The 25613-nt window shown below is 53.4% G+C and overlaps 2 protein-coding genes across 4 annotated transcripts in view; both read left to right on the top strand.

The window, feature by feature from the left end:
- The first annotated feature begins 1998 nt into the window (after window positions 1–1998).
- Window positions 1999–15831, top strand: Pdlim7 (PDZ and LIM domain 7). 3 transcript variants are annotated; one of them, XM_036188499.1, is made up of 13 exons: window positions 1999–2257; window positions 3190–3296; window positions 6813–6964; window positions 7046–7076; window positions 7524–7642; window positions 8267–8403; window positions 8525–8561; window positions 9491–9552; window positions 9696–9930; window positions 10950–11130; window positions 15005–15125; window positions 15211–15326; window positions 15496–15831. In XM_036188499.1, the coding sequence occupies exons 2-13, from the start codon at window positions 3201–3203 to the stop codon at window positions 15580–15582; spliced, it is 1374 nt and encodes a 457-aa protein (XP_036044392.1). In that variant the 5' UTR covers window positions 1999–2257; window positions 3190–3200; the 3' UTR covers window positions 15583–15831. The 3 variants fall into 3 exon arrangements, with proteins under 3 accessions (XP_036044392.1, XP_036044390.1, XP_036044391.1); XM_036188497.1 differs by lacking the exons at window positions 9491–9552; window positions 9696–9930; window positions 10950–11130; ... (1 more) ...; window positions 15211–15326; window positions 15496–15831 and adding an exon at window positions 8753–9103 and having other exon boundaries at window positions 2024–2257; XM_036188498.1 differs by lacking the exons at window positions 7524–7642; window positions 9491–9552; window positions 9696–9930; ... (2 more) ...; window positions 15211–15326; window positions 15496–15831 and adding exons at window positions 7998–8014; window positions 8753–9103 and having other exon boundaries at window positions 2028–2257.
- Window positions 15832–25241: 9410 nt separating this feature from the next.
- Dbn1 (drebrin 1) overlaps window positions 25242–25613 on the top strand; it is a 5988-nt gene continuing 5616 nt past the window's right edge. The window contains exon 1 of the mRNA XM_036188934.1: window positions 25242–25503. Within this exon, the coding sequence (XP_036044827.1) occupies window positions 25418–25503 (86 nt within the window). The 5' untranslated portion in view covers window positions 25242–25417. The remainder of the gene's footprint in view (window positions 25504–25613) is intronic.

Genomic DNA, 25613 nt, shown 5'->3' with positions numbered 1-25613 from the left:
TGAAGCATTAGATGGTATTGGAACAGCAGCGATGATTAACTGTGAAAACATCTTAAAGGTGAAATCTGCAGAATTGGGGAGATGATAGAGATGAGAAAAGACATAACTTCATAGGCTCTACTGAGCCAATTGGGTAAATGACGTCATTGACTGGGACCAGGAAGGAGCCAGAAGAAAGCACGGATTTGGATTGGGATGTAGGGTTTGGGATAGTTGCCTAGCAGACATCCAGACAAAATATCAGTTATTGACGACTGCAGTTCCTGAGGTAGAAGCGTGGGATGGCCATTTTCGGTGTTCCTGAAAGCCAAAGGCAATATGGGCTCTTAAGATGTGAGTATGGTGATCAGATGCCCAGACAGGAGGCAGATGAGGAGATATTGAGGAAGAAAGCCTTGGAAGCCTGGGAGAAGGTGATTTTAGATGAGGAAGCAGCTGGGCTTGGTAGAGGAGGTAGAGGCTAGAAGAATCTGGAATCCATGCACGTTTAAGGCCAGCCAGTCTACATCAAGAGACCTTATTTTATTTTACTTTTACTTTATGTTTTTGCCAACATGTAAATATGTGCACTAAATGTGTGCCCAGCGACTGAAGAGATCAGAAGAGGGCATTGGATCTTAACAGAACAGAAAAGAAAGAAAGAGAAGTAAAAAGATGGCTCAGAGCCGGGCAGTGGTGGCGCACGCCTTTAATCCCAGCACTCGGGAGGCAGAGGCAGGCGGATCTCTGTGAGTTCGAGGCCAGCCTGGGCTACCAAATGAGTTCCAGGAAAGGCGTAAAGCTACACAGAGAAACCCTGTCTTGAAAAACAACAACAAACAACAACAACAACAACAACAACAAAGATGGCTCAGCAGTTAAGAACACTGACTGTTCTTCCAGAGGTCCTAAGTTCAATTCCCAGCAACAACATGGTGGCTCACAACCATCAATATTAGATCTGGTGCCCTCTTCTGGCATATAGGCATATTGTATACATAATAAATAAATCTTAAAAAAAAAAAAAAAGTGGCCAACCTGGCCTTGACCAGCATTCCTCCAGCAGGACAGGATGAATCCTGAAGGCTACAGCTGGCTTGATGGAGGTCATGGAGACCTGGAGAAAGCTGCAAGAGTACTGTAGGAGACGGGTAACCAGAGGAAAGCAATGGACAGAACTATAGCAGACTCCTGAGGAGGATTTCTTCAAGCAGTCTGACCAGTCAGGACAGTGATGGGGAAGGCGGGCCTTAATGACGGCAGGAGGGCGGGGCAGGGGGAGACGGTCACCTCAGCACTTACTCAAACATTAAGGAGACTGCAGCTTGCCCTTCTGCCTGTCATAGCCACTGTGTCTAGAGCTGAGGGTAAAGTAAGTTCTGAGAACACTCATGGCAGCCCCTTCCCCCCAACTCCATAGGAGGGACTGTGTACTCTGGTGGGGATGTGAAGGGGGCACAATCCATCCCAACAGTGGTGCTGGGAGCTTGGGTAGAAGTCTCAGAGCTGTGGACTGCTGGCTGTGTCTAGACAGACTCACACTGTCAGGCCCCGAGTAGCGTTTAGGGCCCCCTCCAACTCTGTTGGCTCTTAATATTTATTTATCTATTAATTATTTACTTATTTATTGGCTTCCAGATTGTCCTGCAAGCCTAACTTTGGTTGGTTAGTTTTGGTTTTGGGGATTGAACCAAGTGCCTCCAACGAATTAAGCAGGCGCTCTACCACTGAGCTACATCCCTAAGCCCCGAAAGCAAACTTGAAAATACCCTGTCTCGCTTCTCCATTTCCTGGAATTTAGAAAATCTGAGATCTCTGATGGTGCCGACCATATTGACCCCTTCAGTGTCCCTGACAGAAGGCTATTATGATGCCATTTACCCCCACAAGGGGAGAATAAGGTAAGAGAAGACTACTAAACCCTGGGTGTTTTAAAAGGCTGCTTTTTCTTCCACTTCGCCAGTGGGAGGCGCAAAGGGCTCGGGTGAAAGCCTGGAGGAGGGCGCAGGCTGGTCAGCGACCAGGCTCGGGAGAGTAAGTGCCTGGGTAAATGCCCCACTTCTTCCCTCTCCGGACACTCAGGACTTAGGGACTGGGTGGGGCCTCCCACCGGCCCCGGGATGTCCACTCGCGTGGCCTGGGGAGGGCGTGGCCTAGGACTCCGCCCCCTTCCGCGGGCTCAAATTGCGTGGCGTCCGCGGAGGCGGGGTCAGAGCGCAGCGGCGGATCCCAGCGCGGCTCCGGAGGCCGCTGAGCCGCGGCCCAGCCGGGCACACAGGTACGGGCGGCCGCGAGGGGCTTCATGAGCTGCACCCCGTGGGGTCCTGTGGCCTGCTGAGGCGCTGGTGGGGGCGTGGGTGGTCGTGGCCTGTGCCAGAGTCCCTCGGTTGGCTTCGGCCGCAGCCTCCGCCCCCGCCTTCCTGCGGCGATGTGGGGCTGATTGGCGCCTGCGCCACCGTGTGCGGTGAGGACGCGGCCAGGCGCAGGGCTGGGGCGGGAGACGAGGGGAAACAGAGTCACGTTGGAAAGGGAGCTTCGTGCGTGGGTGGCACCACTTTCTCTGGCTTCCAGAAAGAATCCCCTCCCTGGCCACGCGTTAGGGACTTGGGCCCCCGTCACTCTCCACAGGGCCAGTACCCCGTTTCTTCCTCCCTTGCAGTGCCCAGGGGTCCCGCCCTGGCTGCCAGCTGCCTCGACCTGTCCCAAAATGGCTAGGACCCGCTCCAGCGACCTCCTTCCCCACCCCTCCCCCCTCACATCCCGAGCCCCTGAAGTGCTCTCTCCACGGGCTCTCCACAGTGTCAGCTTACACGCCTTATATAGTCCGAGCAGGCTCCAGCGGCCTGCTGGGACCCGGGGAAGGAGGGGGAGCTGCCCCCTGACTCACCCTGCCGCCCTCCTGAGATTCGAGGTTAGCATGGGCGAAGCAGTGCCAATTAGCCCCACAGCCCACCCCTGGAAGAGAAAAGCAGTCGAGCCTGGTGAGGACTTTCCTCACCCTCCCAGTGGCAGGGGGCAGGGTGGGGAACTGACTTGTGTGTTGTCTGTGAGGTCTGCCTGCCAGGAGCCCCGCCAAGCCCGACAAGATACCTGCCTCCCAGTGTGTGCTGAGCGCCTGCTGTGCCTCCTGGTACCTGGCCAATGCCAGTGACCAGGTCAGGACCTGCCTGCCAGTTTGCAGTGCGGCCACTCTGTCTTCTTTCCTCACAGGAGTAGGCATCATGGATTCCTTCAAGGTAGTGCTGGAGGGGCCAGCGCCTTGGGGCTTCCGGCTGCAAGGGGGCAAGGACTTCAACGTGCCCCTCTCCATCTCTCGGGTGAGCCTCGATTGGGGAACGTACTCCCCAAGCCTTCTTGGCTGCTCATGTTTCCAGCAACTGATGGGAGCCAGCAGGACAGGAGTATCCAGGTCCAAACGGACACTTATTACAAGGACTCCCAACTAGGTGGATAGAGGGAGCCAACCCCACCCCACCCCAGCTTTCCGACTTTGACGTGGGACGTGATGCTCCCACCCAGCCCCTTGGCCATCAGTGAGTGCCAAGGGGAAGCCTATTCTTCAGTATGGATGGCTCCAAGAAGTGTCTTAGCTTGAAGAGCAGTGTGTGCAGCCAGGTCAGGCAGGACCTAACTTTAATTGTACTGCTATCCAAGGGGTAGCAATTGTCCTCCTGCTTTGCCAAGTGACAGAGCTTGGAGGGGTGGAGGAGCTCATTCAGCAAGCCCTGCCAGAGCAAGGATATGAATTGAGGCACAAAATGGCTTGTCCAGTCCGTAAGTTTAAGAAAGGGGATATCTTTCCAAGCTGAGTGAGGACCTGAGTCTCAAGTCTACTGGTTCTACTCAGGCTAGAGTGGCCTTTGACCCTAAGCAGTGGTGTAGTGAGGCTAGCTAGCCTCAAGGATCCTTGTTCCCATTCCTCAGTCTGCCCTGATGGGGGGGTGGGGCTGGGAGCTGACTCCTCCCTGTGGCAGGGGGATTGCCTTATAAGCCCAAGAATGCAGCCCCAGCTGGGATGGCCAACAGTGGCCAGTCAACAGAACCCAAAAGGGTTGGCCTAGGTCTAGGCCCCTCAGCCCCATTGGTGAGCCCCTCACCTGGTCATCAGTCATTTGTGTCAGTAGGACTCAAAGCAGATTTTGTGCCAGAGTGGGTGTGAGGCCAGCGTACCAGCTTGGTATCTCTGACTGGCCTAGGGGGTCAAAAAGGGGCAGGGACTTCCTGCCCTGATGTCCGCCTGCCTAGAGAGGCCCACCCAGCCATAGTGTAGGCAGGCAGCTGTTGGCAGGAAGCCCAGGGCAAGCCCAGCCCAAAGGGGCCTGAGAATTTCCCAGCGCTGCTCAGCCAGAGAGGGGTGTCAAGGCTGCATCTCTGTGGGAGCTGGACATGGTGGCCAGAGCAGGCAGGCTTACAGACTGTGTTCTTCCCAGGATCCTTCCCTGGGGCTGTCTTGGAATCTGCCCCAACCAGCAAGGTGACTAAGAGCTGTGGACCCTTCCCCCACACATATATCTCCCATCTTCCTCCTCCCCTCTGGGGAGGTGCTGGCCAGTGTGGTGTAGGTCCTGGTTTCTTCATTGGTAATGATGGCCTCTCAGAGGTTGCCTTTTGGGGGCACTCTGGCCCCTGGGCTCCTTTGTCAGCAGCCTTAAAATGTGGGTGGGGCCACCAGCTGAGCCCTGCCCTGGAATGGGGCCCTGATGGGTGGGGTGGTCTTTTTTAAGTTAGGCCAGCCTGCTCGCTCACTATCCCTCCCCTGACCCCAGAGTAGAGAGAGGAAGGAGGGGCTAGGGCTGGCTGTGGGCCCAGGCCTGGAAAATGAGGTAATGTCTGGGACTTGGGGGTTGGGCTGCTCAGTGGAGCTCCCAGGCTGACTCACCCACATCCATAACACTGTCCAGCCCCCTGGTCTTTTCCCTTCTTCATCTTGCTAGCTACCTTTCCCAGAGGCCCTGCTGCCACTCCTCACTCTGACCACTCTGTTACCCTCACGTGCTTCCTGCCCTCCTCCATAAAGAAGTAGTTCCTCACTTCTCCACTCCTTTCAAGAAGCCAGTTGCTGCTCCTCCCAAGACCCTCCTCACCCCACACCTCTCAGGAAGCAGCTGTATAGGAAGGAGTGGTTAAACCAGGTTTCCCGCTCTTGACTCACCATGACCAAGAGTAAGTCACTTCCCCTTTAGGGTGTCACCTTCCCGTCCCCATGATAAGGGGCTGGTTGGAGTGAAATAAAGTTGAGAGGAGCATGGAGACCCCAGACTTCTCTTCAGATAAGGTCTGGAATTGAACCCTCCTGCTCAGCATGCCCAAGTGTTGGCATTGTAGCTCTACTGCACCATGCCTGGTGCCCAGGCTTTTTTTTTTTTTTTTCTTCCCGAGACAGGATAGCTTTGTGTAGCTTTGGTACCGTCCTGGATCTCACTCTGTAGCCCAGGCTGGCCTCGAACTCAGAGATCTACCTGCTCCTGCCTCTGCCTCCTGAAGGATGGGATTAAAGGCATGTGTCCCCACTGCCTGGCTTTTTAAAATATTTCTTAAAAATTTATTTATTTTGAGACAGAGTCTTCTGTAATCATAACTGTTCTGGAATTCACTGTGTAGACCAAGCTAGCCTCCAACTCACAAAAATCCACCTGCTCCTGCTGGGATTAAAGGCGTGCACCACCACCAGCTCCCCAGAGTCTATGGGAGCTCTCACATGTGTGAGGTAGTCTTTATTGACCCCTCACTTGTGACTCCTGTGCAGCGTAGGTGCCCTGTTGTGGTGGAGCCTTCCAGCCAGGACGAGACCCTGGCTGCACCTCTTGCTGACTGGATGATGTGAGCTCAGGTGTTGGCGGTCCTGTTTTTTCTGAGTGTGAGCAAGGTGCATCCCAGACTGCTGTAAGCATGTTGGGAGATGCGGTGTCTATACTAGGTGTTCTGAGTTGCCGTTCTTGCTGTTTGTTAGCAGGTAAAGAAAGGGCTCTGACTCAGCTGCTGTCCTCTGCTAACCTCCCCATGAGGCACAGAATAGAGCTGTCAAGCCCAGCTCCCCCTTCTGTCCTGCTGTTGGCGTCTCTGAGTCAGGCTCCTCTGTCCCTAACATATCCAGAATCCCAGCCTTCCCTCTGCTTCAGTACACACTGCATCAGCTCACCTAAGGAGCTGCTGGGGCCTTTGGCAGCCTGTACTCCACTTTTCCTACTACCTGTAGAGTGTAAATTAAGCCTGCTTTGTGTGGGCCAGGCCCTGTGCCCGATGGTTGAGTGAGTGGCCCTGTGATTTCAGACCTGTGGGTGACCACCATGTCTCCAATCCTTTTGGCTTTGAGTTGGGGATTTCCAGTTTGTGTGGCAAATAAGGGAATGTAGTAGGTCTGGTGGGATGGTGGTCACTAGTACTGGCTGATTTCTGGTCAGTAGTGACCGTTGGTCACCAATAAATAAATTAAAAAAAAAAAAAAGAGTACTGCAGCAGTGGACCGAGAATATGTTTATGAAGGCATTCGGTGCCTGGGGAAGGGACGGGGGATGGGACACTTGTCAGGACCCTGAGGTGGGTAATGCTCATCAACCCTATTAGGCCTTTGTAGCCCGGTCTTAGCAACACAGGAAGGTGACATCGGTGGAGGCAATCTGGTGGGTGAAATAACCTTTAGAGCAGACCAGCAGAGATCTCAAGGGCTGTGGTCCTGACTTGCAAGTGTGGGTGTTGCCTAAAAGTGGCTGTTTGCCCACAGTGTCTGGACTGTGAGGGAGGGCCATAGAGAAGAATGGACACCTAAGCAGTGGGTTGGTAAATCGTGCAGCTTGGGTGTTCACCCATGGGCCTCTGACCATCCCTCTCCACAGCTCACTCCAGGGGGCAAAGCCGCACAGGCTGGTGTGGCCGTCGGAGACTGGGTCCTAAGCATTGATGGCGAGAATACAGGAAGCTTCACACACATCGAGGCCCAAAACAAGATTCGTGCCTGTGGGGAGCGCCTCAGCCTGGGTCTTAGCAGGTATGGGGCCGACAGGATGAAGGGGTGAAGGCGGTCTCTGGTCTGACCCACCTGCCGTCACTGCTTTCTCTCTCTCTCCAGAGCCCAGCCTGTTCAGAGCAAACCACAGAAGGTAGGTTGTACAGGAGAATCTAGGCTGAGAAAGGGAGGGCCTTGGGCTTCTGGGCTGCCCTGCCTTCCCTGGCCCAGCCTTGGTACCCCTCTTCCTGGCTAAGAGCAGAGGGCAGATGCCAGAATGGGCAGTCTCTGGGGAACCCAGAGTGGAGCTAGGAGCTGCCGCACGGTCTGGGCGCCACACGTGCCTCCTGTCTGTCCGTCTGCTGCTTCCCACAAGCCTGTGCTGTGTGCGCCTGCCCATCCTTGGTCTCCCTTGGCCCAGAGTGGATTAAGTTCATCACTTCCAAATTGGCCCCTTGAAATCATAGTTACCCCTTCACCGTTAGCCTCTGGCCAGATGTGTTAAGTGAAGCTGGACTTGTCACTGTCCTTGGTGGTGGTGACTCTGCTCCTACCTCAGCCCCCACTCCCACCCACCCTGCCCGGCTCTGTCTCTGCCCAGGCCCTGACCCCTCCCGCCGACCCCCCGAGGTATACTTTTGCACCAAGCGCCTCCCTCAACAAGACGGCCCGGCCCTTTGGGGCACCCCCACCTACTGACAGCACCCCGCAGCAGAATGGGTATGTCAGCCCCTGCCCACCCACTCCTGTCTATTGTCCACACCGTCTAGTCTTTGCACAAGCACGCACAAGCTGCCCGCTACTGCTCAGTCTGTGCTGTATCCCAGCCTCTTAACCGTGTGGCAGCAATCCCTGGCAGCTGGGTAGGGCTCTGGGCATAGGGCCCCACCTAAGGCTGTTGCTCTTGCACAGGCTCTGCCCTCCTGGGCAGCCTGGGGTTGGGGTGTGGTATTGGGCCAGCTGAGTCTCAGACCCTCATCGCCACCTTGCCTCCCTCTCTACTGCTCTGATTTCGCCATCTTCCTTCTCCCATGTCTGTCCCTTTATTTGTCTATCTGTCTTATTTCCTTCACAGGTGCAGACCCCTGACAAGTCAGTGAGCCCCCTCTTCCTGTCACTTTCTTCCTCCCTTTTGACACTTTGGGTGGTAGCCCCTCCCTACCCTGGCTACCCTCCTCCCATCTCATTTACCTACCGGCCCACCTACCCAGCAGGGCCCTTTGCTCACCCCCCTCACCCTCCCCTCTCTCACCTGTCACCATAACCCATGCACATCAAATCCTGGGAGGGGCTGCCCCTGGTGCTCACCAGAACCAGAGGTTCTGAGCCACACCCTTCCCACAGACAGTTGTTCAGACAGCTGGTCCCCGATGCCAGCAAGCAGCGGCTGATGGAGAATACCGAAGACTGGCGGCCGCGGCCGGGGACAGGCCAGTCCCGTTCCTTCCGCATCCTTGCCCACCTCACGGGCACAGAGTTCAGTAAGTGCTGGCCCAGGTCAGGGCGGACTCTCTGGACCTTAGCCTAGGCCTGACTTTGCCAGGACTCAAGGCTGGGGTGACCCTTGTTTCTCTTGGTCAATGCCTGCCTCTGTCCTCTCAGTGCAAGACCCGGATGAGGAGTACATGAAGAAATCAAGGTAAAGGCTTGGGCACTAGCCCCTCTCCCCAACCTCCCGCTTTTCCTTTCCAGCCACTGCCCCGCATCTGCTCCTGGCCTTCCCCTGCCGGGGCTCTCTTCTCTCCTCCTCTTCTCCTTCCCTCCATCCTCCCTGCCTCCCTTCCGTCTCTCCTTCCTTTCACTTCCTCCTCCTCTCTCTCTGTCCCTCAGGGAAAAGTATGTCCTGGAGCTACAGAGCCCACGCTATACACGCCTCCGGGACTGGCACCACCAGCGCTCTGCCCACGTGCTCAACGTGCAGTCATAGCCTGGCCCTTTCCAGCCTGCTGCCCTCTGCTTTCCTTTCTCTGTTACTCCCTCCCGGGCACCCCATCAGTGCCCCCAGCTTTTGCCTACTGCTTTCATGTCCCTGGCCTGAACCTCCTCCTGGCCTGGTCCTGGCAGCCTGCCCGGCACAGGGCCTGGCTTCGTCTGACACTGCCTTCCCTCTTGGCCTGTGGTACTACTGTCTGCCAGGTCTGCACTGCCTTGAGCATGAAAATAAACGTTCTCAGCCTCGCTTCCTTTGCCTCTGTCTTCTGTCTTCTTGGGTCTGGTTATGTTTTGGGTACGGGGTGTTAAATGCTTTAGATTTGGTATGGGTCCTGCAGTCTGCTTCTCAGTGGGAGGACGTACCTAACAAAGATGGATGCCTTACTGTGGTTCTCCTGTATCAGAGGAGACCCAAAGGCTGCCATAAGAGCAGGAGCCCCGCCCTGCTTCCACACTCCACAGCACACCAGGTAGCTCTAACCTACTTAGGGGAAGCACCCCTTCCGAGGGACCTGGGATCCATCCCAGCAGCTCATACCCTTGAGCTTCCCCATGGGGCCAGCACAGCTAAAGTTAGGGGGTGGGACCATGCCCAGTGCCTCAGCCAGGCAGGGCCTTGAATGGCAGATCTTGCAGCCAGGTGCCCAGGACAGAAGCCCCAGCCCCAGCTTCAACTATACCCCAGGAACCCTGGCCTGGTAAGAGTGGGCTTGGGTTTGAAGAAGGGTGGGTAGCCTCCATGGCCATAGGGGTGGTGGGCTTTTGTAGGCTACCCTGGGCTCTACCCTCTGCACCTGGGCTCCCTGAATACCCCTCTGGATCTACTTTCCTTGGCTGTCAGGCCCCACCACCCCCAGCCCCACCAGCCGCCCACCCTGGGCCGTGGACCCTGCATTTGCTGAGCGCTATGCCCCAGACAAAACCAGCACGGTGCTGACCCGGCATAGCCAGCCAGCCACACCCACACCTCTACAGAACCGCACCTCCATAGTGCAGGCTGCAGCTGGAGGAGGCACAGGAGGGGGCAGCAGTAATGGCAAGACTCCCGTATGCCACCAGTGCCACAAGATCATCCGGTGAGTGTCCCTTCCAACCCTGGTCTTTCAGCCCTGCAGCCTGGCCCTGGCCTGTTTCATCCACTTGTCCTGCCTCAGCTGCTTCTCAGAGAGAATTAAGGTTGAAGCAGAGAGGGATCTAGCCTGGAACCTCAGATCTTTTTAAACTTACTTTACTTTTTGTATATGGGTGGTTAGCTTGTGTGTGTGTCTGGGCACCCCTGGCATGCCTGGTGCCCACTGAAACCTTTAGAAAAGAGTGTTGTTTCCCTGGAATGGATGGAGTTGTACCCAGGCTGTGAGCCTTCCTGTGGGTGCTGGGACTAAACCTGGGTCCTGTGGAAGAGCAGCCAGTACTCCTAACTACTGTGCCGTCTCCTGCCCCCGATCCTCAGGTTCTTAATCCTACACTTCTACCACACGCACACTAGTCTGTAGCAGTGAGAGCTGGGAGGTGCCAGCAGCACCCGAAGCTGCCTCTCACTTTGCCACTCTCTGGATAAGAAGGCCTCCCTGTCTGCTGCTTCCCCTTGTGCTTGGTCTCTGCTAAGCCGCTGCTCTCAGAGCCGATAGGCCACAGGTCCCTCCCTCTGTACATGGCTCCCTGAGCCTAGCCAAGTCACATAGCCCCTCAGAGCCAGATTCTAGAACCTTCCTAGTTGGCCCTGGTGGGCTGATCTTGTCTCCCATCAGCTCTTAGGTAGAGGATTTGTAAAACATCCCCTTCCTGACACCCCTGTTTATCAATGGCCTGCAGGCCCTTGCTCAGGCCAAATGGAACAGGCAAGCAGGACAGGGTGTTCACTGGGGTCTGTTGAAGTTTCATCCTCACACTGGGCAGTAGTTCCCCCAGGAGTACCGTGGTAGCCTCAAGCTATCAACTCCCTCCCAAACCAGGGCACCAAAACTGCTCCATCATCAAGAGAGTATTTAATGGTTCCCTTGACATTTGGTCCCTCTTGCTGTATGATCTTGGAGAAACCACTCCTGTCTCCCTCCTAGAGTGTCTCCCTCATTTGCATACATCCCCCCTCCTGCAGGGGCCGCTACCTGGTAGCACTGGGCCACGCATACCACCCTGAAGAATTTGTGTGCAGCCAGTGTGGAAAGGCCCTGGATGAGGGTGGCTTCTTCGAGGAGAAAGGGGCCATCTTTTGCCCCTCCTGCTATGATGTGCGCTATGCACCCAGCTGTGCCAAATGCAAGAAGAAAATCACTGGAGTAAGTGGGGTGGGCAGGCAGGGCAGGCAGGGCTGGCGGGCAGGCAGGGCTGGCGGGCAGGCAGGGCTGGCGGGCAGGCAGGGCTGGCGGGCAGGCAAGGAAGTAAATGTTGAGCCTGTCGGTAGTGTTCAGTAGTGTTCAGCAAGTGCCTGATGGAGAGCTCTCAGCATGAATCTCCAGGATCCTAAACAGCCTAACAGCTGAGAATTGTTCAGTGGTAGAGAATACATAGCATGTACCAGGCCCTGGTTCCATTCCATGTACAAATGAGCCTCATCAGGCGTGGTGGCATTTGCTTCTAATCTCAGCACTTGGGAAGCAGAGGCAAGAGGGTTGTGAGTGACAGGCCAGCCTGGGTTACACAGTGAGACTCCCCCTGAGGAAAATAAAAAACATTCTAATAATGGCTTCAGTTTATACCAGCCAGGATACTCTGTTTGAAACGGGGGTTTCTCTACATAACACCCCTGGCTGTCCTGGAACTTGCTCCATAGACTAAGCTGACCTCAAACTCATAGATTCACCTGCCTCTGCCTCCCCAGTGCTGGGATTAAAGGTGTGTGCCACCACCACTCAGCTAGCCAAGATACTCTTAAAGGATCAGCCTTTTAAAAAAAATTTTTTTTTGGTGTATTTTTTTGTTGTTGTTTTTATTTTTCGAGACAGGGTTTCTCTGTGTAGTTTTGGTGCCTGACCTGGAACTCACTCTGTAGACCAGGCTGGCCTTGAACTCACAGAGATCCTCCTGGCTCTGTCTCCCGAGTGCTGGAATTAAAGGCATGCGCCACCACCGCCCGGCTGGTGTATTTATTTTATATGTATTGACTATTTTGCCTTCATTAACGTATGTGCATCACATTTACACCTGGTGCTCTCAGAGATCAGAAAGATGGTGTCCTCTAGAGTTGGAGTTACAAATGGTTGTGAACTACCATGTGAGTGCTGGAAAAGAGCAACAAATACTCATAACCACTAAGCAACCTCTCCAACCTAAAAGACCAAACTCCATTTAAAAAAAAAAAAAAAGGCAAAAGAGCTGGGTGGTGGTGCACACCTTTAATCCCAGCACTCAGGAGGCAGAAGCAGGTGGATCTCTGTGAGTTCAGGCCGTCCTGGTCTACAGAGCAAGTTCTAGGACAGCCAGAGCTGTAATACAGAGAAACCTTGTCTCAAAGAACCAAAAGAAAAAGAGAAAAAACGAGTTGAGTCTGCTCCAGTAGCTGGAGGCGCTGACTTCAAGCACAGCCAAGCACCATGGTCTCTTGAGTTTGCCTCTGTTTTTATTTTTGTTGGCTTCATTCATTCCCAGCATGCTTTTTTCTGGAGAAAGACAAGAACAATGCCATGGTGCCTCTAAGGTTCCATTTCCCCAGATTAACTCCCATAGAGAAAACACCTCAGTCGCACTGGTACCTGGAAGGTCCCATGCTGACCCTCCTTGGCTCAACTTGAGTCACAGAGTCATTTATGTGAAGTCCCACGTGTCTGATTGGAAGGGACTGGAATATACCCACCCCTGGCGCTGTCAGGTGAATCTCCATCATGTCAACGTCGACAGGTAGCTTGGTGCTCCATCTGAACCGTGGTGACTAAGGGATGGGTGGTACCCTGGAGTAAAGTCAGGCTGATGTAGCCGAAGAAGGGAAATGGTGAGGCGGCTGCTGTGCCAGCTGGGGCTGCATTTGGCTGCAGTAACCAAGAGACCACGGCACTGCTAGAAACGGGTATTCATTCCGTCAAAAGAATTGCTGGGCTGGAGTGGCACTCAGGGGTGCCTGATATCATAGAGTGCTTGTTAGATGGCTGCTAAGGCCCAGGTAGGAGAGAGACAGGCAAACAGCATTCTTTCAGTGGGATAGAGCATTTCTAGTCAATACTGGAAGCCAGTTTGTATCTTCTGGGTTCAAATGCAAAACCTTACATGCAAGGCCCTAGGCAGCACGCTCTACCCCACTGTAGACCATGCTGGCCTCGAACTCAGAGATCTACCTGTTTCTGCCTCCCCAGTGCTGGGATTAAAAGGTGTGTACCACCACTGCCCCTTCCCCTACTATGCCCACTTTTCCCATGAGGCCTCCCTCCCCACAGTAACCTCACTGTATATGTCCTTTGTCCTATCCTGCTTTCCTGGCTGTGCACTCTGGGAGCCAAGAGCAGAGCTGCTTGACGTAAGTGCTGGGCCCCATTGTAGAAGGTGGTCAGTAGATGACGACACTTGAACAAGTGGATGGGAAGCGGTCTTAAGAGGAAGGAGCACAGTTGGAATTCCCAGAGAAGCCACAAGCAGAAGATTGGTTTGTGTCACAGGTAGCACTTGAGAAAGGTGAGGGAGAACGGGAGGAGTTTGGAACTGAAGGCAGGTCAGATGGTGAGGAGAAAGTGGACCTGGGTCTGTAGCAGGTAGTAGGATGCCAGACAAAGAGATTCCTACTCGGTGCAGTTTTGATCCAGGACAGATGTAGAGTCATCCCAGAGCTAAGATGTCCCCCAAAGTTACATCTGGCACACTTGTATTTCTGAGTCAGGAAGCATCATTTACAAATCTGGGCTAGGTATAGTGCGCTGGTAGAGTACTTGCTTAGTACATGAGGTCCTCGATTCTGTCTGTGGCACCAAGAAAAACAGAAGATTTCAAGTCATTCTGAGTGACCGAGTCATAACCACTGTTTGCTTCAGTCCAAGTGATCCCCCAGTGATTCATGCTCCACTTGGGGCCACTGAATACCCCATCTGGCCCTTACAAGGACCTGGAGTCGCTGGCTGCAAACCTGGGACTGTTTTCTAAACAGTCCAAGACTGGGTTCAGGTACTCAGTTCCCAAGAGAGTTAGCCATGCTTTACAAGAGGATAAAGTGGCCAGGCACCCCTACACAGCCTCTGGCCATGGTGGGCTATCCCTGGGGACAGCTCATCTCCACTGGGCCAAGTTCACTGAGGACCCACAGTGGGCTAGGCTCTGTTGGAACAGATCCATTCCTAGTGCAGTTGATGCTTGGTGTCTCCCACATCTAAGAAGGACAGAGAAGAGACAGTAAGCAGTAGACACTGTCTGGGAGGATGGTAGTGAGGTCAGTGGTACAGGACAGTAGAATGAGAAGCCCTGCCAGTGTGGCGTAGGAGAGGGGGCTTGGGGTGCTCACTGGCATCAGAGTGGGCCCTGTGGCGTGAGTGACAGTTGTCCAGAAAGCGAAAGCCAGAATTGGGGAGACTTGAGGAGAGGACCTGTCTGGGCAGAAGGATAGCTGGCATGTAGCCCCAGCATGGTGTGCTTGGTGTTTCAGTGGCAGGTAAAAGGCTGGTGTGGCAGGATCAACATGTGAGTGAGTGAGTGGAGGGAACAGGACAGACCTGACTGCGGCATTCTGCACGGGACGTGGCTTTTTCAAAGACGGGATCTATAAGTTGTGCAGGCCATTTGAATTCTGTATCCAGCAGGCCTTTTACCTGTCACCAGGCTGGGTGTGTCTTGAAGGTGGACCCATCGGTCCTCACGGATGGGGCGGGGGTGAGAAAGGAGAATTTTGAGTCACACACCTGAAAACCCAGCCCTCAGAAGGTGGAGACAGAGGATCAGGAGTTCAAAGCCAGCCAAGGTTATATGAAACTACTTTAAAAAAAAAAATGAGGAGGTGGAATTTGGCCTGAACAGATGGAGGGATTTACTGTGGGCGGAGCAGGTTTGGGGTAGAGTCTGGGAGCTTTTTGAGACATGCAAGTCTGAGACCTAATACAGGCGGACGTGGAGAGTTGGCAGTGGCGCTCTGGGAGCTGTACATATGTAAATGTAATATTTTATAGCAGTGGGAGGGCTCATGGCAGCCGTCCTGTGTTCTGGGGATGGGCTGGGTCTGACCGTGCCCGCGGCCTCTTCCAGGAGATCATGCATGCCCTGAAGATGACCTGGCACGTGCATTGCTTCACCTGTGCTGCCTGCAAAACACCGATTCGCAACAGAGCCTTCTATATGGAAGAAGGGGCGCCCTACTGCGAGCGAGGTATCTGGTGGCCTAGAGAAGGCAAGGAGGGGCTGGGTAAGTTACAGGTGTGAATACAGACCCACTTCTCTGGCCCCATTACCAGACTACGAGAAGATGTTTGGCACAAAATGTCGAGGCTGTGACTTTAAGATTGACGCTGGAGACCGCTTCCTGGAAGCGCTGGGTTTCAGCTGGCATGACACATGCTTTGTTTGCGCAGTAAGCACAAACCCCCACCATGTGTGTGTGTGTGTCTGTCTCTCTGTCTGTCTTCTATTCCTCACCACCCCATGCCCATCTCCTGCCTGAGGGATGTAGGAGAGGTTAGGTAGGAAAGGGCCTCTCCCACTCCCCCAGCCTCATGTGACTGGAACTTCCTTGTCCTCAGATATGTCAAGTCAACCTGGAAGGAAAGACCTTCTACTCCAAGAAGGACAAGCCCCTCTGCAAGAGCCATGCCTTCTCCCACGTATGAGTACCCTCCACACACCATGGCCACCCCACCCACCTGAAGGGTGGAAAGTCCGGAGTGATCACCCTCAACATTTCTGGGTAGGGCTGGCAATGGTTGTCCCCACCCCCAACTCCTGGCCGGATCCTGGGGTTCCCTGAATCCAGTCTCACTTTCTTCACCATCCCCTTAGCTACACTTCCTCCGCCAACCGTCACTCACTGGTGCTGGCCATACTAGGCCTGGTTCATTCCAGTGCCGCAATAAACCTGTATCTAGCTGTGTGCTGTGTGCCTCCCACTTTGCATCTGGAATGGTGGGACTTCAGGCAGAAGGAGGGTGGGGATTAAGACAGTGCTTGGAGCGGATCCTCTTAGTGGTCCTCATGGGGATGTTGAAGTTTCATGATCGCTAGGAAGAATTACAGTGCGGACCTTGTGTGCTGGGCCCAGTGCTCACAGTTGTGAAGGAAGCTGGGCCTGGTCAGGCCTGCCTTGCAGATTAGAGTAGGTAGGAGTTGGGGGTGGATATGCAGATGTGTGACATGGACAATGACTGCCAGGTGAGCCCACATGTCATCTTTCGGAGACGGGAGCCGGAGTGTCAGGCTCAAGCCCTACATGGGGATATGAAATGTCTGAGGGCAGAGTAGATACAGAGGTTCCAGGGAAAGGCAGTGCTGGAGACCAGTGACAAGCCCAGGAGTCCACAGACAATGTTGCTGAGTATCTAATACGTACCAGAGTCTGCCTACTTGTCATGTGATCTCCCCACCCACCTTGCCAGGTGCCTGCAATTTTTTTTGTGTGTGTAATTTATTTTTATTTTATGTGCATTGGTATTTTGCCTGCATGTATGTCTGTGTGAAGGTGTCAGGTCCTCTAGAACTGGAGTTACAACCTGGTGTGAGCTGCGAATTGAACCTGGGTACTCTGGAGAACAGCCAGTGTGCTTCACCACTGAGCCATCTCTCCAGACTGCAATGCTTTTCTTTCTTTCTTTCTTTCTTTCTCTCTCTCTTCTTTCTTGTCTTTGTTTCCTTCCCTCCCTCCCCCTTCCTTCTCTCCTTCTCTCCCTCCCTCCCTTCCTTTTTTTTTCCAAGGCAAGGTTTCTCTGTGTAGCCCTGACTGGCCAGAACTCACTCTGTAGACCAGTCAGTCTGGCCTTGAACTCACTGAGCTCTGCCTGCCTCTGCCTCCTGCCCAGTGCTGGGATTAAAGGCATTTGCCACTACTGCCAGGCTTTGTTAGTTTTTTGGAAACAGGTTGTTATTCTGTACCCCAGGCTGGCCTGGAACTCACTGTCACCTGGCCAACTTCCAATGTCAGTCGCTTCTCCTGTCTTAGCCTCCCCACTGCAGAGGCTGCAGCATGAAGCGCCCATCACATCTTGAGACTGTTGCTTTTGTTTGTTTGGTTTTTGTTTTTGAAACAAATTTTATGTTTATCCCAAGGCAGGCCTTGAACTCACTATGTAGCCCGGGGAAGATCTTGAACCTCAAATTCCTATCTACTTCTTGAATGCTAGAATAACACCTGGCTTTATGCAATGCTGGGAATCGAACCCAGGGCTTTGCACATTGTAGGCAAGGACTCTGCCAACTGAGCTATACTCCCAACCTTGGTTATTCATTTTCTAGATGAGGCTCAGAAATGTCAAGACATGTAACCAGGGTAACCAGTATAGCGTCTGAGCCAGGCGTGAAGCTGCGTGTATTGCCCTAAGACTGGCTGGTACTATGTTGTGTTTGTAAGCCAGTACCCTCCAAGAAGCCTGCTTCTGCCTTGTGCCATTTATGGTTTTTAAATTTATGTGTATGGGGGCTTTACTTACATAGATGTATGTACATCACTTTCATGCCTGGTGTCTGTGAGACCAGAAGAGAGCACTGGGTCCCCTGGAACTGGGGTTACAGATGGTTATGAGCACTTTGAGTGCTGGGAATTGAACCCCAGTCCTCTGGAAGAGTAGCAAGTGCTCTTAACCACTGAGCCATCCTTCCTGCTGTATGTGATAGGTTTTGGTGGATTTAGTAGAGGCATGTCATTTCCTAGGGCTCCTACTTCCCACAGATGCCCTCTACATCCTAGACGGACTGTCATCTGTCTCAAGCCTGAATAGGGGAAGAACTGAAGAGGGGACTTGGGTCAGAACAGCCTGGTGTGCTCACGGCCATGTGTTCTTTGGGGTCCCTGTCTTAAGTACCATTAGGCTGATCCCTTTTATGGGGAAAAAAAAAGTCTCATCGAGGGATGGTCTTTGCTATCCTGCAGAGCCTAGAACATCTGGTGTATGGAAAGAGTGAATGTTTGTTTAATGAATGAAGTGTTACGGATGTTTAGGAGATAGTTTTCAAGTCGAGCTTCACCTTAGCTTTAATTCAGGAGTGAACTTGGGGCAGGGGCAGGGCACTCAATATAAACGCTTGTAATTGGCGCCTGGGGAGAGCCTAGGCACAGGCACCAGCAGGTGGCAACAGGAGTGAATCAGGTAGGATGTGTCTGTCTGTCAACATAGACATGCTGTGCATATTAACCGCAGCATCTTTTAGTTCACAGGGAAAAGTATTCTCCTGCTTCTCTTGAACTGTGAAGCCCTCTCCGTCCATCCTCTGTTTCCATGGCTACCAAAGAGCAAGAGCACAGGGTGGGTGGAAATTGCTGCCAGGCACCCTTCTGGGGGTAGCCACCCCTTGTCCTGAACACAGGGCTGCTGTGTCCTCCAGGCAGTGAAGCCAGATTTGCCAGATCAGCAACAATGTATGCAGGTTCACATGTGTGTGAGCTGGTTTTTAGTATTGACAGCTGTATTTTATTTTTTTAATCCTGTTTTAAAAAATAATAAATGCAGGCCAAATCCAGTGTGAGGATAGCTAGGAACTCAGCACAGAAAATTGACAAGGGACCCAGAACAGAAACACAGAGCTGGGCACAGGGAGCAGAGGGAACCGCCAGGGACAGCATGACAGCCCGCAGGGCACTCCTGCAGGCCTCCACACAGGCCAAGAGCATTTCCAGAAGTTGCCAACAATGTCAACAAGCCAGATAAGGCCAAGGAGTCCCCATGGTATTTCAAAACAAGGTGACATTTGCCAGATCAGTTTAGCAAAGAGCTGGGCCACTGCCAGGATTAAAGAGGAACAGGTGTGTGTGGCGACATGCAGACAGCTCTAAGAGGCTTGCCTATGGCGGGGTTGGGGAGACAAGAGGCCCACAGTCAGCTAAGAACAAGATACGGTAGGGGCAGGTAGTGCCTATAGGAGTGTGATTGAAGATAGGGAGTTGGAGGGCCCAAGAGGGGCGTGAGGAGGAGACAGCCGCATTGCAGCATCCACAGAGGGAAGCTAGAGGAGGGGGAGAAATAGCACATACCTGTCTGGATCCTAGGGACTACAGAGCAAGTGCTTAGGACCTCGCTACCCATCACCTGTGAAGAGTGACGGTTCAAGCCAGGCATGGTGGCATAGGCCTGTAATCCCAGCACTCTGGGAGGCCGAGGCGGTGGGAGAGTGGGAATTCAATGGCAGACCGCTACACAGAGGGAGCTAAGGGAGCTAGGCAGGCTGGAGCTGCACATTAAGGCCATCTTTAAAAACTAAGACACAGGAATCTAGGCTCAGAGAGGCAAAGGTGACATGGCCAGAGCCACCCAGCCAGAATGACCAGAAATTACTGTCCCATGGACTAGAGGTGCAGGGACTTCCTACTGACCTGTCTTCTTCCCACTTTCAGTCTGACATGTCCCCCCCCTGGGGGGGGGCGGGGCACACTGCTAAGATCACTCTGTTCCCAAGCTGGAGTGTGAGGCTGTGCAGCTAGAGCTTACCCTTGGAAATGAATGTCTTTATGCCAGGCAAGAGAGCCCATTAGCTCCCTTGGAGAGAGTACAGTGTCCCCAGCCAACAACAGGGCAGAGTCCATGGTAGGGGTCTGCGTGGGCAGCCGGTGAGGGAGGGGCTTTTTCCTGCTTTGAGCAACTTGAACTCATTTGCAGTCAGCAGGGAGGGGTGGTAGAGGGTGAGGACTGTTTCTCCAGAACTGACTCTTCTGTGCTGCCTCTTCTGGGCTCAGCCCCACATGGCCTGGGTACACACAGAAGGCACACATCCGCCTCTTCAAGCCTTGCTACAGGAAAGGAATGGAGGCAGTCGGCTAAAAGGGCTTGGTGGCTGCCCACCCAGGGAGCATAGTAGGAAGAAATGTTTACCAACGCGGAGCCAGGAAAGAACCTAGTGCTCGGGAGATTGAAGAGGAGGTCCAAGACCTTTTGCTCCGCCCTGGGGCCATTAGGTCAACTCAGATTTCAGCCACATCCCTGGCCACTGACAAAAAATGACCAGAATTTAGGGACCATGTAGATGAGGAAGAATTATTGCTGAAATTCAAACTCATTTAAGAAAAAAAAAAAATGAAGATAATTTTACAGAACTAGTTGGTGGCTTCAGCCATGACATGCTGGATACAGCTGATCGTGGCTTACCCTCTTTCCCTTGGCTCTGCTTCTTCATGGGGTCCAGCACAGGAACACACCCTGTTAATGCCCTCAGAAGCTCCATTGGACTGACTTGGGTCACGGGTCTGGTCCACGAGGCCTGGATTACAGGGTACAGGAAGAATCAAAAGATAAAAGCAGGAACGGTGAGGAGATTTGAGCACAGATGTCCAGTGCACTGCAGCCCCTCCAGAGCAGGGCCCTCTGCCTCTTGACTCCATCCCCAGACCCCTCCCTCTAGCTTCCGGAACTGCTGACCAAATTTTAGGATGCTTCATCCTATGCTGGGGAGTGTGCGTATGTGCGTGCGTGCGTGCGTGCGTGCGTGCGTGTGTGCGTGCGTGTGTTATGCTATGCTGACATGACATGACTTGGCCACTCAGCTGTGTGCCTCTTGGCAGTCATTGACCCAGCAGCCAACACGCCCAGAGCACCTGCTTGTGTGTTTTTGCACTCCCTAGATACTTTAAAAAAAAAAAAAAAAATCAACTAACTAGGGCTGGAGAGATGGCTCAGAGGTTAAGAGCACTGACTACTCTTCCAGAGGTCCTGAGTTCAATTCCCAGCACCCACATGGTGGCTCACAACCATCTGTAATGAGATCTGGCGCCCTCTTCTGTGTACATAATAAATAAATAAATCTTAAAAAAAAAAAAAAAAAAAAAAAAAACAACTAACTAGCCACACCAGCGGTCTCAGGCCCTCTAATCCTAGCTGCATGAGAGACGGAGGCAGGAGGATCACAAATTCAAAGATTACCTGGGCTACAGAGTGAGTTTCAGGCCAGTTTGGACAATGTAGGGAGACCTTGTCTTGAAACAAAAGGGTCCTAAAAATATAGCTCAGATCTGTCAGATCACCAGCAGGCAAATCTGCAGGGCATTTCTCAATGAATAATTGATGTGGAAGGACTCTGCCCACTAACGGGGTGCTACACCTTGGTAGGTAGTCCTGGGTTGAATAAGAAAGCAAGCAGAGAAAGAGAAAGCTGGTAAGCAACACTCCTCCATGGCCTCTTCTTCAGTTCCAGCCTCTGGGTTTCTGCTCTGACTTCCCTCCATGATGGACTATAACCTGTGAGATGAAATCAGCCCTCTCCTCCCAAGTTGCTTTGGGTCATGGTGGTTTAGCACAGCAACAGGAAACAAACTGACATCTCCAGTGCTTGGGGGCAGGAGTGGGGAAGGGGGGTGGGGATGGGGGATAGGGGGGCAGGGGGGTCATCACACTGAAGCCAGGAACCATGGTAATCCTCAAAACAAAGCAAAACCAACCATACACAGGCACTTTACATCTACTTTCGGTCACACCAATGGCAGGACACAGTTGGTGAGGACACTGGTGTTGTGAGAAGTAGAGCTAATGTGCTTGGCCCAGTGCCAAGGCAGATGCCTGGGAAGCACTGAGCTTGGTAATGATGAGGGGGCACTTTTGAAGGTGTGCTAGGCAGGATCTGAAGGGGCAGGATGAGACCAGGGAAGGCTTTGCCAGCTGATGCTGAGAAGTCCTGCAGCCCACATGCTCCCCTCTGTGTTGGTGTTGAAACCTTGAAAGGTGTGGGGGAGCACAAGGTGTGTGGGAGCTAGAAGGTGGGGGAGGAGAGTAGGGTTGCCAGAGGAGGGGAAGGGGGTTCCCATGTTCTAAGTTGCCATCCAGGCCCATCTTATCCTTCTAACAGGTTCTCAAAAGGAAACTCAGAAGAAGTGTTTTAGCCAAAGACACACAGCAAGGAGCTGGTTCCTGAGTCGGAACCCTGACTCTTTTCATCTTTTCTATTCTAGGGACCCAAAAGCCATGAGACCAGCCCCCCAGTGTGTGGGGGAGCTCTGGGGGTGGGAGAAGTCGACATGTCAGTGATGTGAAGGGTGATCAATGCCAGGGGTGGCAGACACATAGTGGGAGAGCCTCCAAGGAGCCACCCACCAAAACTGGGTGTGGTTTTCAGGGGCGACTAAGTGGCTGCCTGGAGGCAGGATCTCTGAGGAGTGAGCAGTGGCCACCCTCTCCTCAGATACAGTCAAGGAAACAGCTGCAAGAGAGTAACTGAATTTGGTAATTTAAAGATGATGACCTTGGCTAGAAAAAACGCCGAGAAACTTGGTGGCTGGGGGGTAAGGAGTAAACTCCAAGACTTGTAAGCAGTGGAACGCTCCATCATTAGAAAGTAAGCGAAACCCGATGTAGGGCTGTGGGATTTATGCATAGGTTTTTTTTTCCTTTTTCCCCTTCAATACTAAGGATCTAACACTGGCTAGACATGAACTCTTCAGCTTGCTCAGCCGTTTTTCCAGTCCTAAAACTCTTTCATTTCTGGGTTTTGTTTGTTTGTTTGTTTGTTTTTGAGACAAGGTCTCTCCGTGTAGTCTGGCAGTGCTGGAGATTGATACATACACCAGGCTGGCCTTGAACAGAACGCACAGAGATCTGCTTGCCTCTGCCTCTCAAGCTCGGGAATTAAAGGCCTGCACCAGCACACCCAGCTGTTTGGGTTTTTTTGGTTTTGTTTTGGAAACAGGGGCTCTTGTAGCCTTTGAGCGCCCTGTGCAGTGGAGAATGCTCGTCTTGCCCCTCGCTGCCCCATGCTGGGATTATAGTCACCTCATGCCCACTAGGCCTGATAGACAAGCCCAGTATGGTGGCTCATGCTGTGCTCCCAGCTCTGTCTCAAATAACCACAGAAACTAAACAAGGCCCAGTGGGATGATGGCCCAACAGGTACAAGCGCCACAAGCCAGATGAGCTGAGTTACATCCTTGGAACTGACTCCTGAAAGATGTCTTCTGACCTCCACTGGAAGGCTGTGACACGTGTGTGTGCCTGTACTCACACACATACACAAACTTAATTTTGCTTGTTATTCGAGACAGGGTTTCTCTGTGTAGCCCTGGCTGTCCTGGAACTCACTCTGTAGACCAGGCTGGCCTCGGACTCACAGAGATCAGCCTGCCTCGGCCTCCCCAAGTGGGAGGCATGGGACTAAGGGCCTGCACCACCTCCAACCCAGCAATGATAAATTGTTTTAAAACACTGGGGAAAGCAGCTGGATGGTGGTGGTGCATGCCTTTGATCCCAGCACTCGGGAGGCAGAGACAGGTGGATCTCTGTGAGTTTGAGGCCAGCCCGATCTGCTAGTGAGTTCCAGGACAGCCAGAGCTACACAGAGAAACCCTGTCTTAAAAACCAAAAACTCAAACCAAAACAAACAAAAAACAACAAAAAGGGGATGGGGGAGCCAGCCAGAAGGAAAGGGGTGGGGGGTGGGAGGGAAACACATGACAAGGAAAACAATGGCCCATATTGTGATGGGGCTCATTACTCTGTATGCGAACCTAAAAATTAAAGACAAAAAGGAGAAAGAACTTGGATTTTTGTTATTTATTTTGAATCAGAGTCTCATAACACAGGCCTGGCTGCCCTGAACTCACAGAGATCTGCCTGCCTCTGCCTCCCCAGTGCTGGCATTAAAGACATGTGTCATCATACCCAGCCAAATAAAATGTTTTAAAGAACTAAACAGAACAAGAAAGGATACAGATGGGAGGTGAAGTGGGTGTGGCTAGAGATAGTTGGTAGTCTGGTGGGGAGGTGGGGATCTGAGGAGGAGCCTTCCATAGTGCCTGTGGGTCTGCTTTGGGGATAGGAAATGGACTAAGCAGGAAGATGGGGACACAGGAAGGATGGGAAATAGGAAGAAGCAGGAAGGAGCTGGGGCCAGAGATGCCCATGCCTAGTTCTGTGCGTGAACCTCCAAGCCTCCTCCCTCCCGAGGAGGGCACTCTTCCCATGTCTAGTGATACAGCAAACTGCTCTGTCCTCACCCTGGCTTCTCACCCCTCCCTTTTCTCCTCTTGAGACATCACTATTTTCCTCTCCCATCACCCTTACATCCCACCTGCACCTAAGGCCCAGGCTCTAGGACTGACCATTCCTGGGGCCCACTCTAGGTATGAGTGGTGGAGAAACTGCCAGGGATAGGGGTCCATGGCTACAGTGGGCACCCAGAGCTCTTGAGGCAGGGGCCTGTGAAACACAGAGTTTTTAAAGTCTCCCCTCCCCTTTATCTCATTGCAGTGAATGTACATACTGACTTCTTGGCATAGATGATTGACCAAATCAGAACCAGGAGACCCACTGAAAACCACCACCTCTTCACAGATTAGCCCTGGTAAATCTTGGTGAGGCTCTGGGTTCTGTTATCTCCCTGGGAAGTGGGAGGCTTGATGGTGATAGAAAGGTTTTCTGAAGCTGCCAAAGGCTCCAGCATCCCCCATTCCACAGGAAAGAATGCCTGGAGGCACTTCCCCATAGGAACCTTTCTGAGGCCCAGGGCCTTCTGTGCTCAGAGCTTTGGGAAATAAAAGGTGCCAGAAGGTTCACCCTGGAGTGGCTTTGGAGACCCTACTTGAGGTTCCTTAGGAGGTATGGTGTTTGGAAAAGAAGACATGATTTCCTGGATACCCCATCCAGGAAGAAAATGATTGGAATGGCAAGGTGATGAGCTGCGGTGGGGTGGGAATGGCTGAGACAAGATCATAATGGCAGAGATGAGGGAGGGTATAGTTAGGAAGAAGGACCCCAGTGGGACTCAGGCAGGCTGGCATAGCTAGAGGGGGTGGTGGTGAAGAGGTAAGTAGAGGTGTGCCGTGCTAAGCATGGGTCTGTAGCTGGGACAGGATGTGCAGTTGGCCCTGGATGGCCCTGGAAGTGATGGTGGCAGACAGGGAAGGGTCCTTGCAGAGGAAATGGGCTATTGACAACCCGGGCCTGACTTCATGGGGAGCTGAATTGGGGCAGGGGCAGGGTAAGGACCAAAATGGACTTCACGAAGGGTGGGATGGAGCTGGGAATGGGGTGAGCTAAGATGGAGTTAGATGAATCAAGCGGTTCGATGGACCGATTATTCTGGGGAGGCAGAGGGATGAACCTGGGCTAGGGGAGGGCCTGCGATCTTGGTGGGTTTAGGGCTGGGGTTAGAGGGTGTGCTACTAGGTTGGGGACCAGGGCAAGACATGTGCATGGGACTGGTCCTGGGAGCGGAGTGGAAGCTTAGAGTCTGGGTATAGGCTAGCAGGGCTAGGGGCATGGGGGCGCCCCGAGGCAAGCTGAGAAGGGGGGCGGACCTCCCCCTGGGCCCGGCCGGGGCGGCGCTAGGACCGAGCGAGCCCAGGGAGTGAGGCGGGCGGAGCCAGCGCCCCCCGCCCCCCGCCGGCCGGCTCCCCTCCCCCGGCCGCTGGCTAGCTCGCTCTCAACGCTGCAGAGGCTCGGAGGCGGTGGCGGCGACTCCCTCATCCCCTCCCTCGGGTGTCGGTCGGTCGGTCGGTCAGTCCGTGCGTGCGTCTGTCCGTTCGGCCTCAGTCCGGCCCGCAGCATGGCCGGAGTCAGCTTCAGCGGCCACCGCCTGGAGCTGCTGGCGGCGTACGAGGAGGTGATCCGGGAGGAAAGCGCGGCCGACTGGTGAGCCCCCCGCCCCCGCCCCCGGCCCCTTTGTCCCCAGGCCGCCGCCGCGCCTTTGTTTCTCGGAGGCTCTGCCACCGGGAAGGGAGGGGGATACCCTGATGGGTGCA

This window comes from Onychomys torridus, chromosome 5, assembly GCF_903995425.1.
Source record: "Onychomys torridus chromosome 5, mOncTor1.1, whole genome shotgun sequence".
Lineage (NCBI taxonomy): Eukaryota > Metazoa > Chordata > Mammalia > Rodentia > Cricetidae > Onychomys > Onychomys torridus.
The sequence above is the reverse complement of the archived record's forward strand: the minus strand, read 5'-3'. Positions and strand labels throughout refer to the sequence as shown.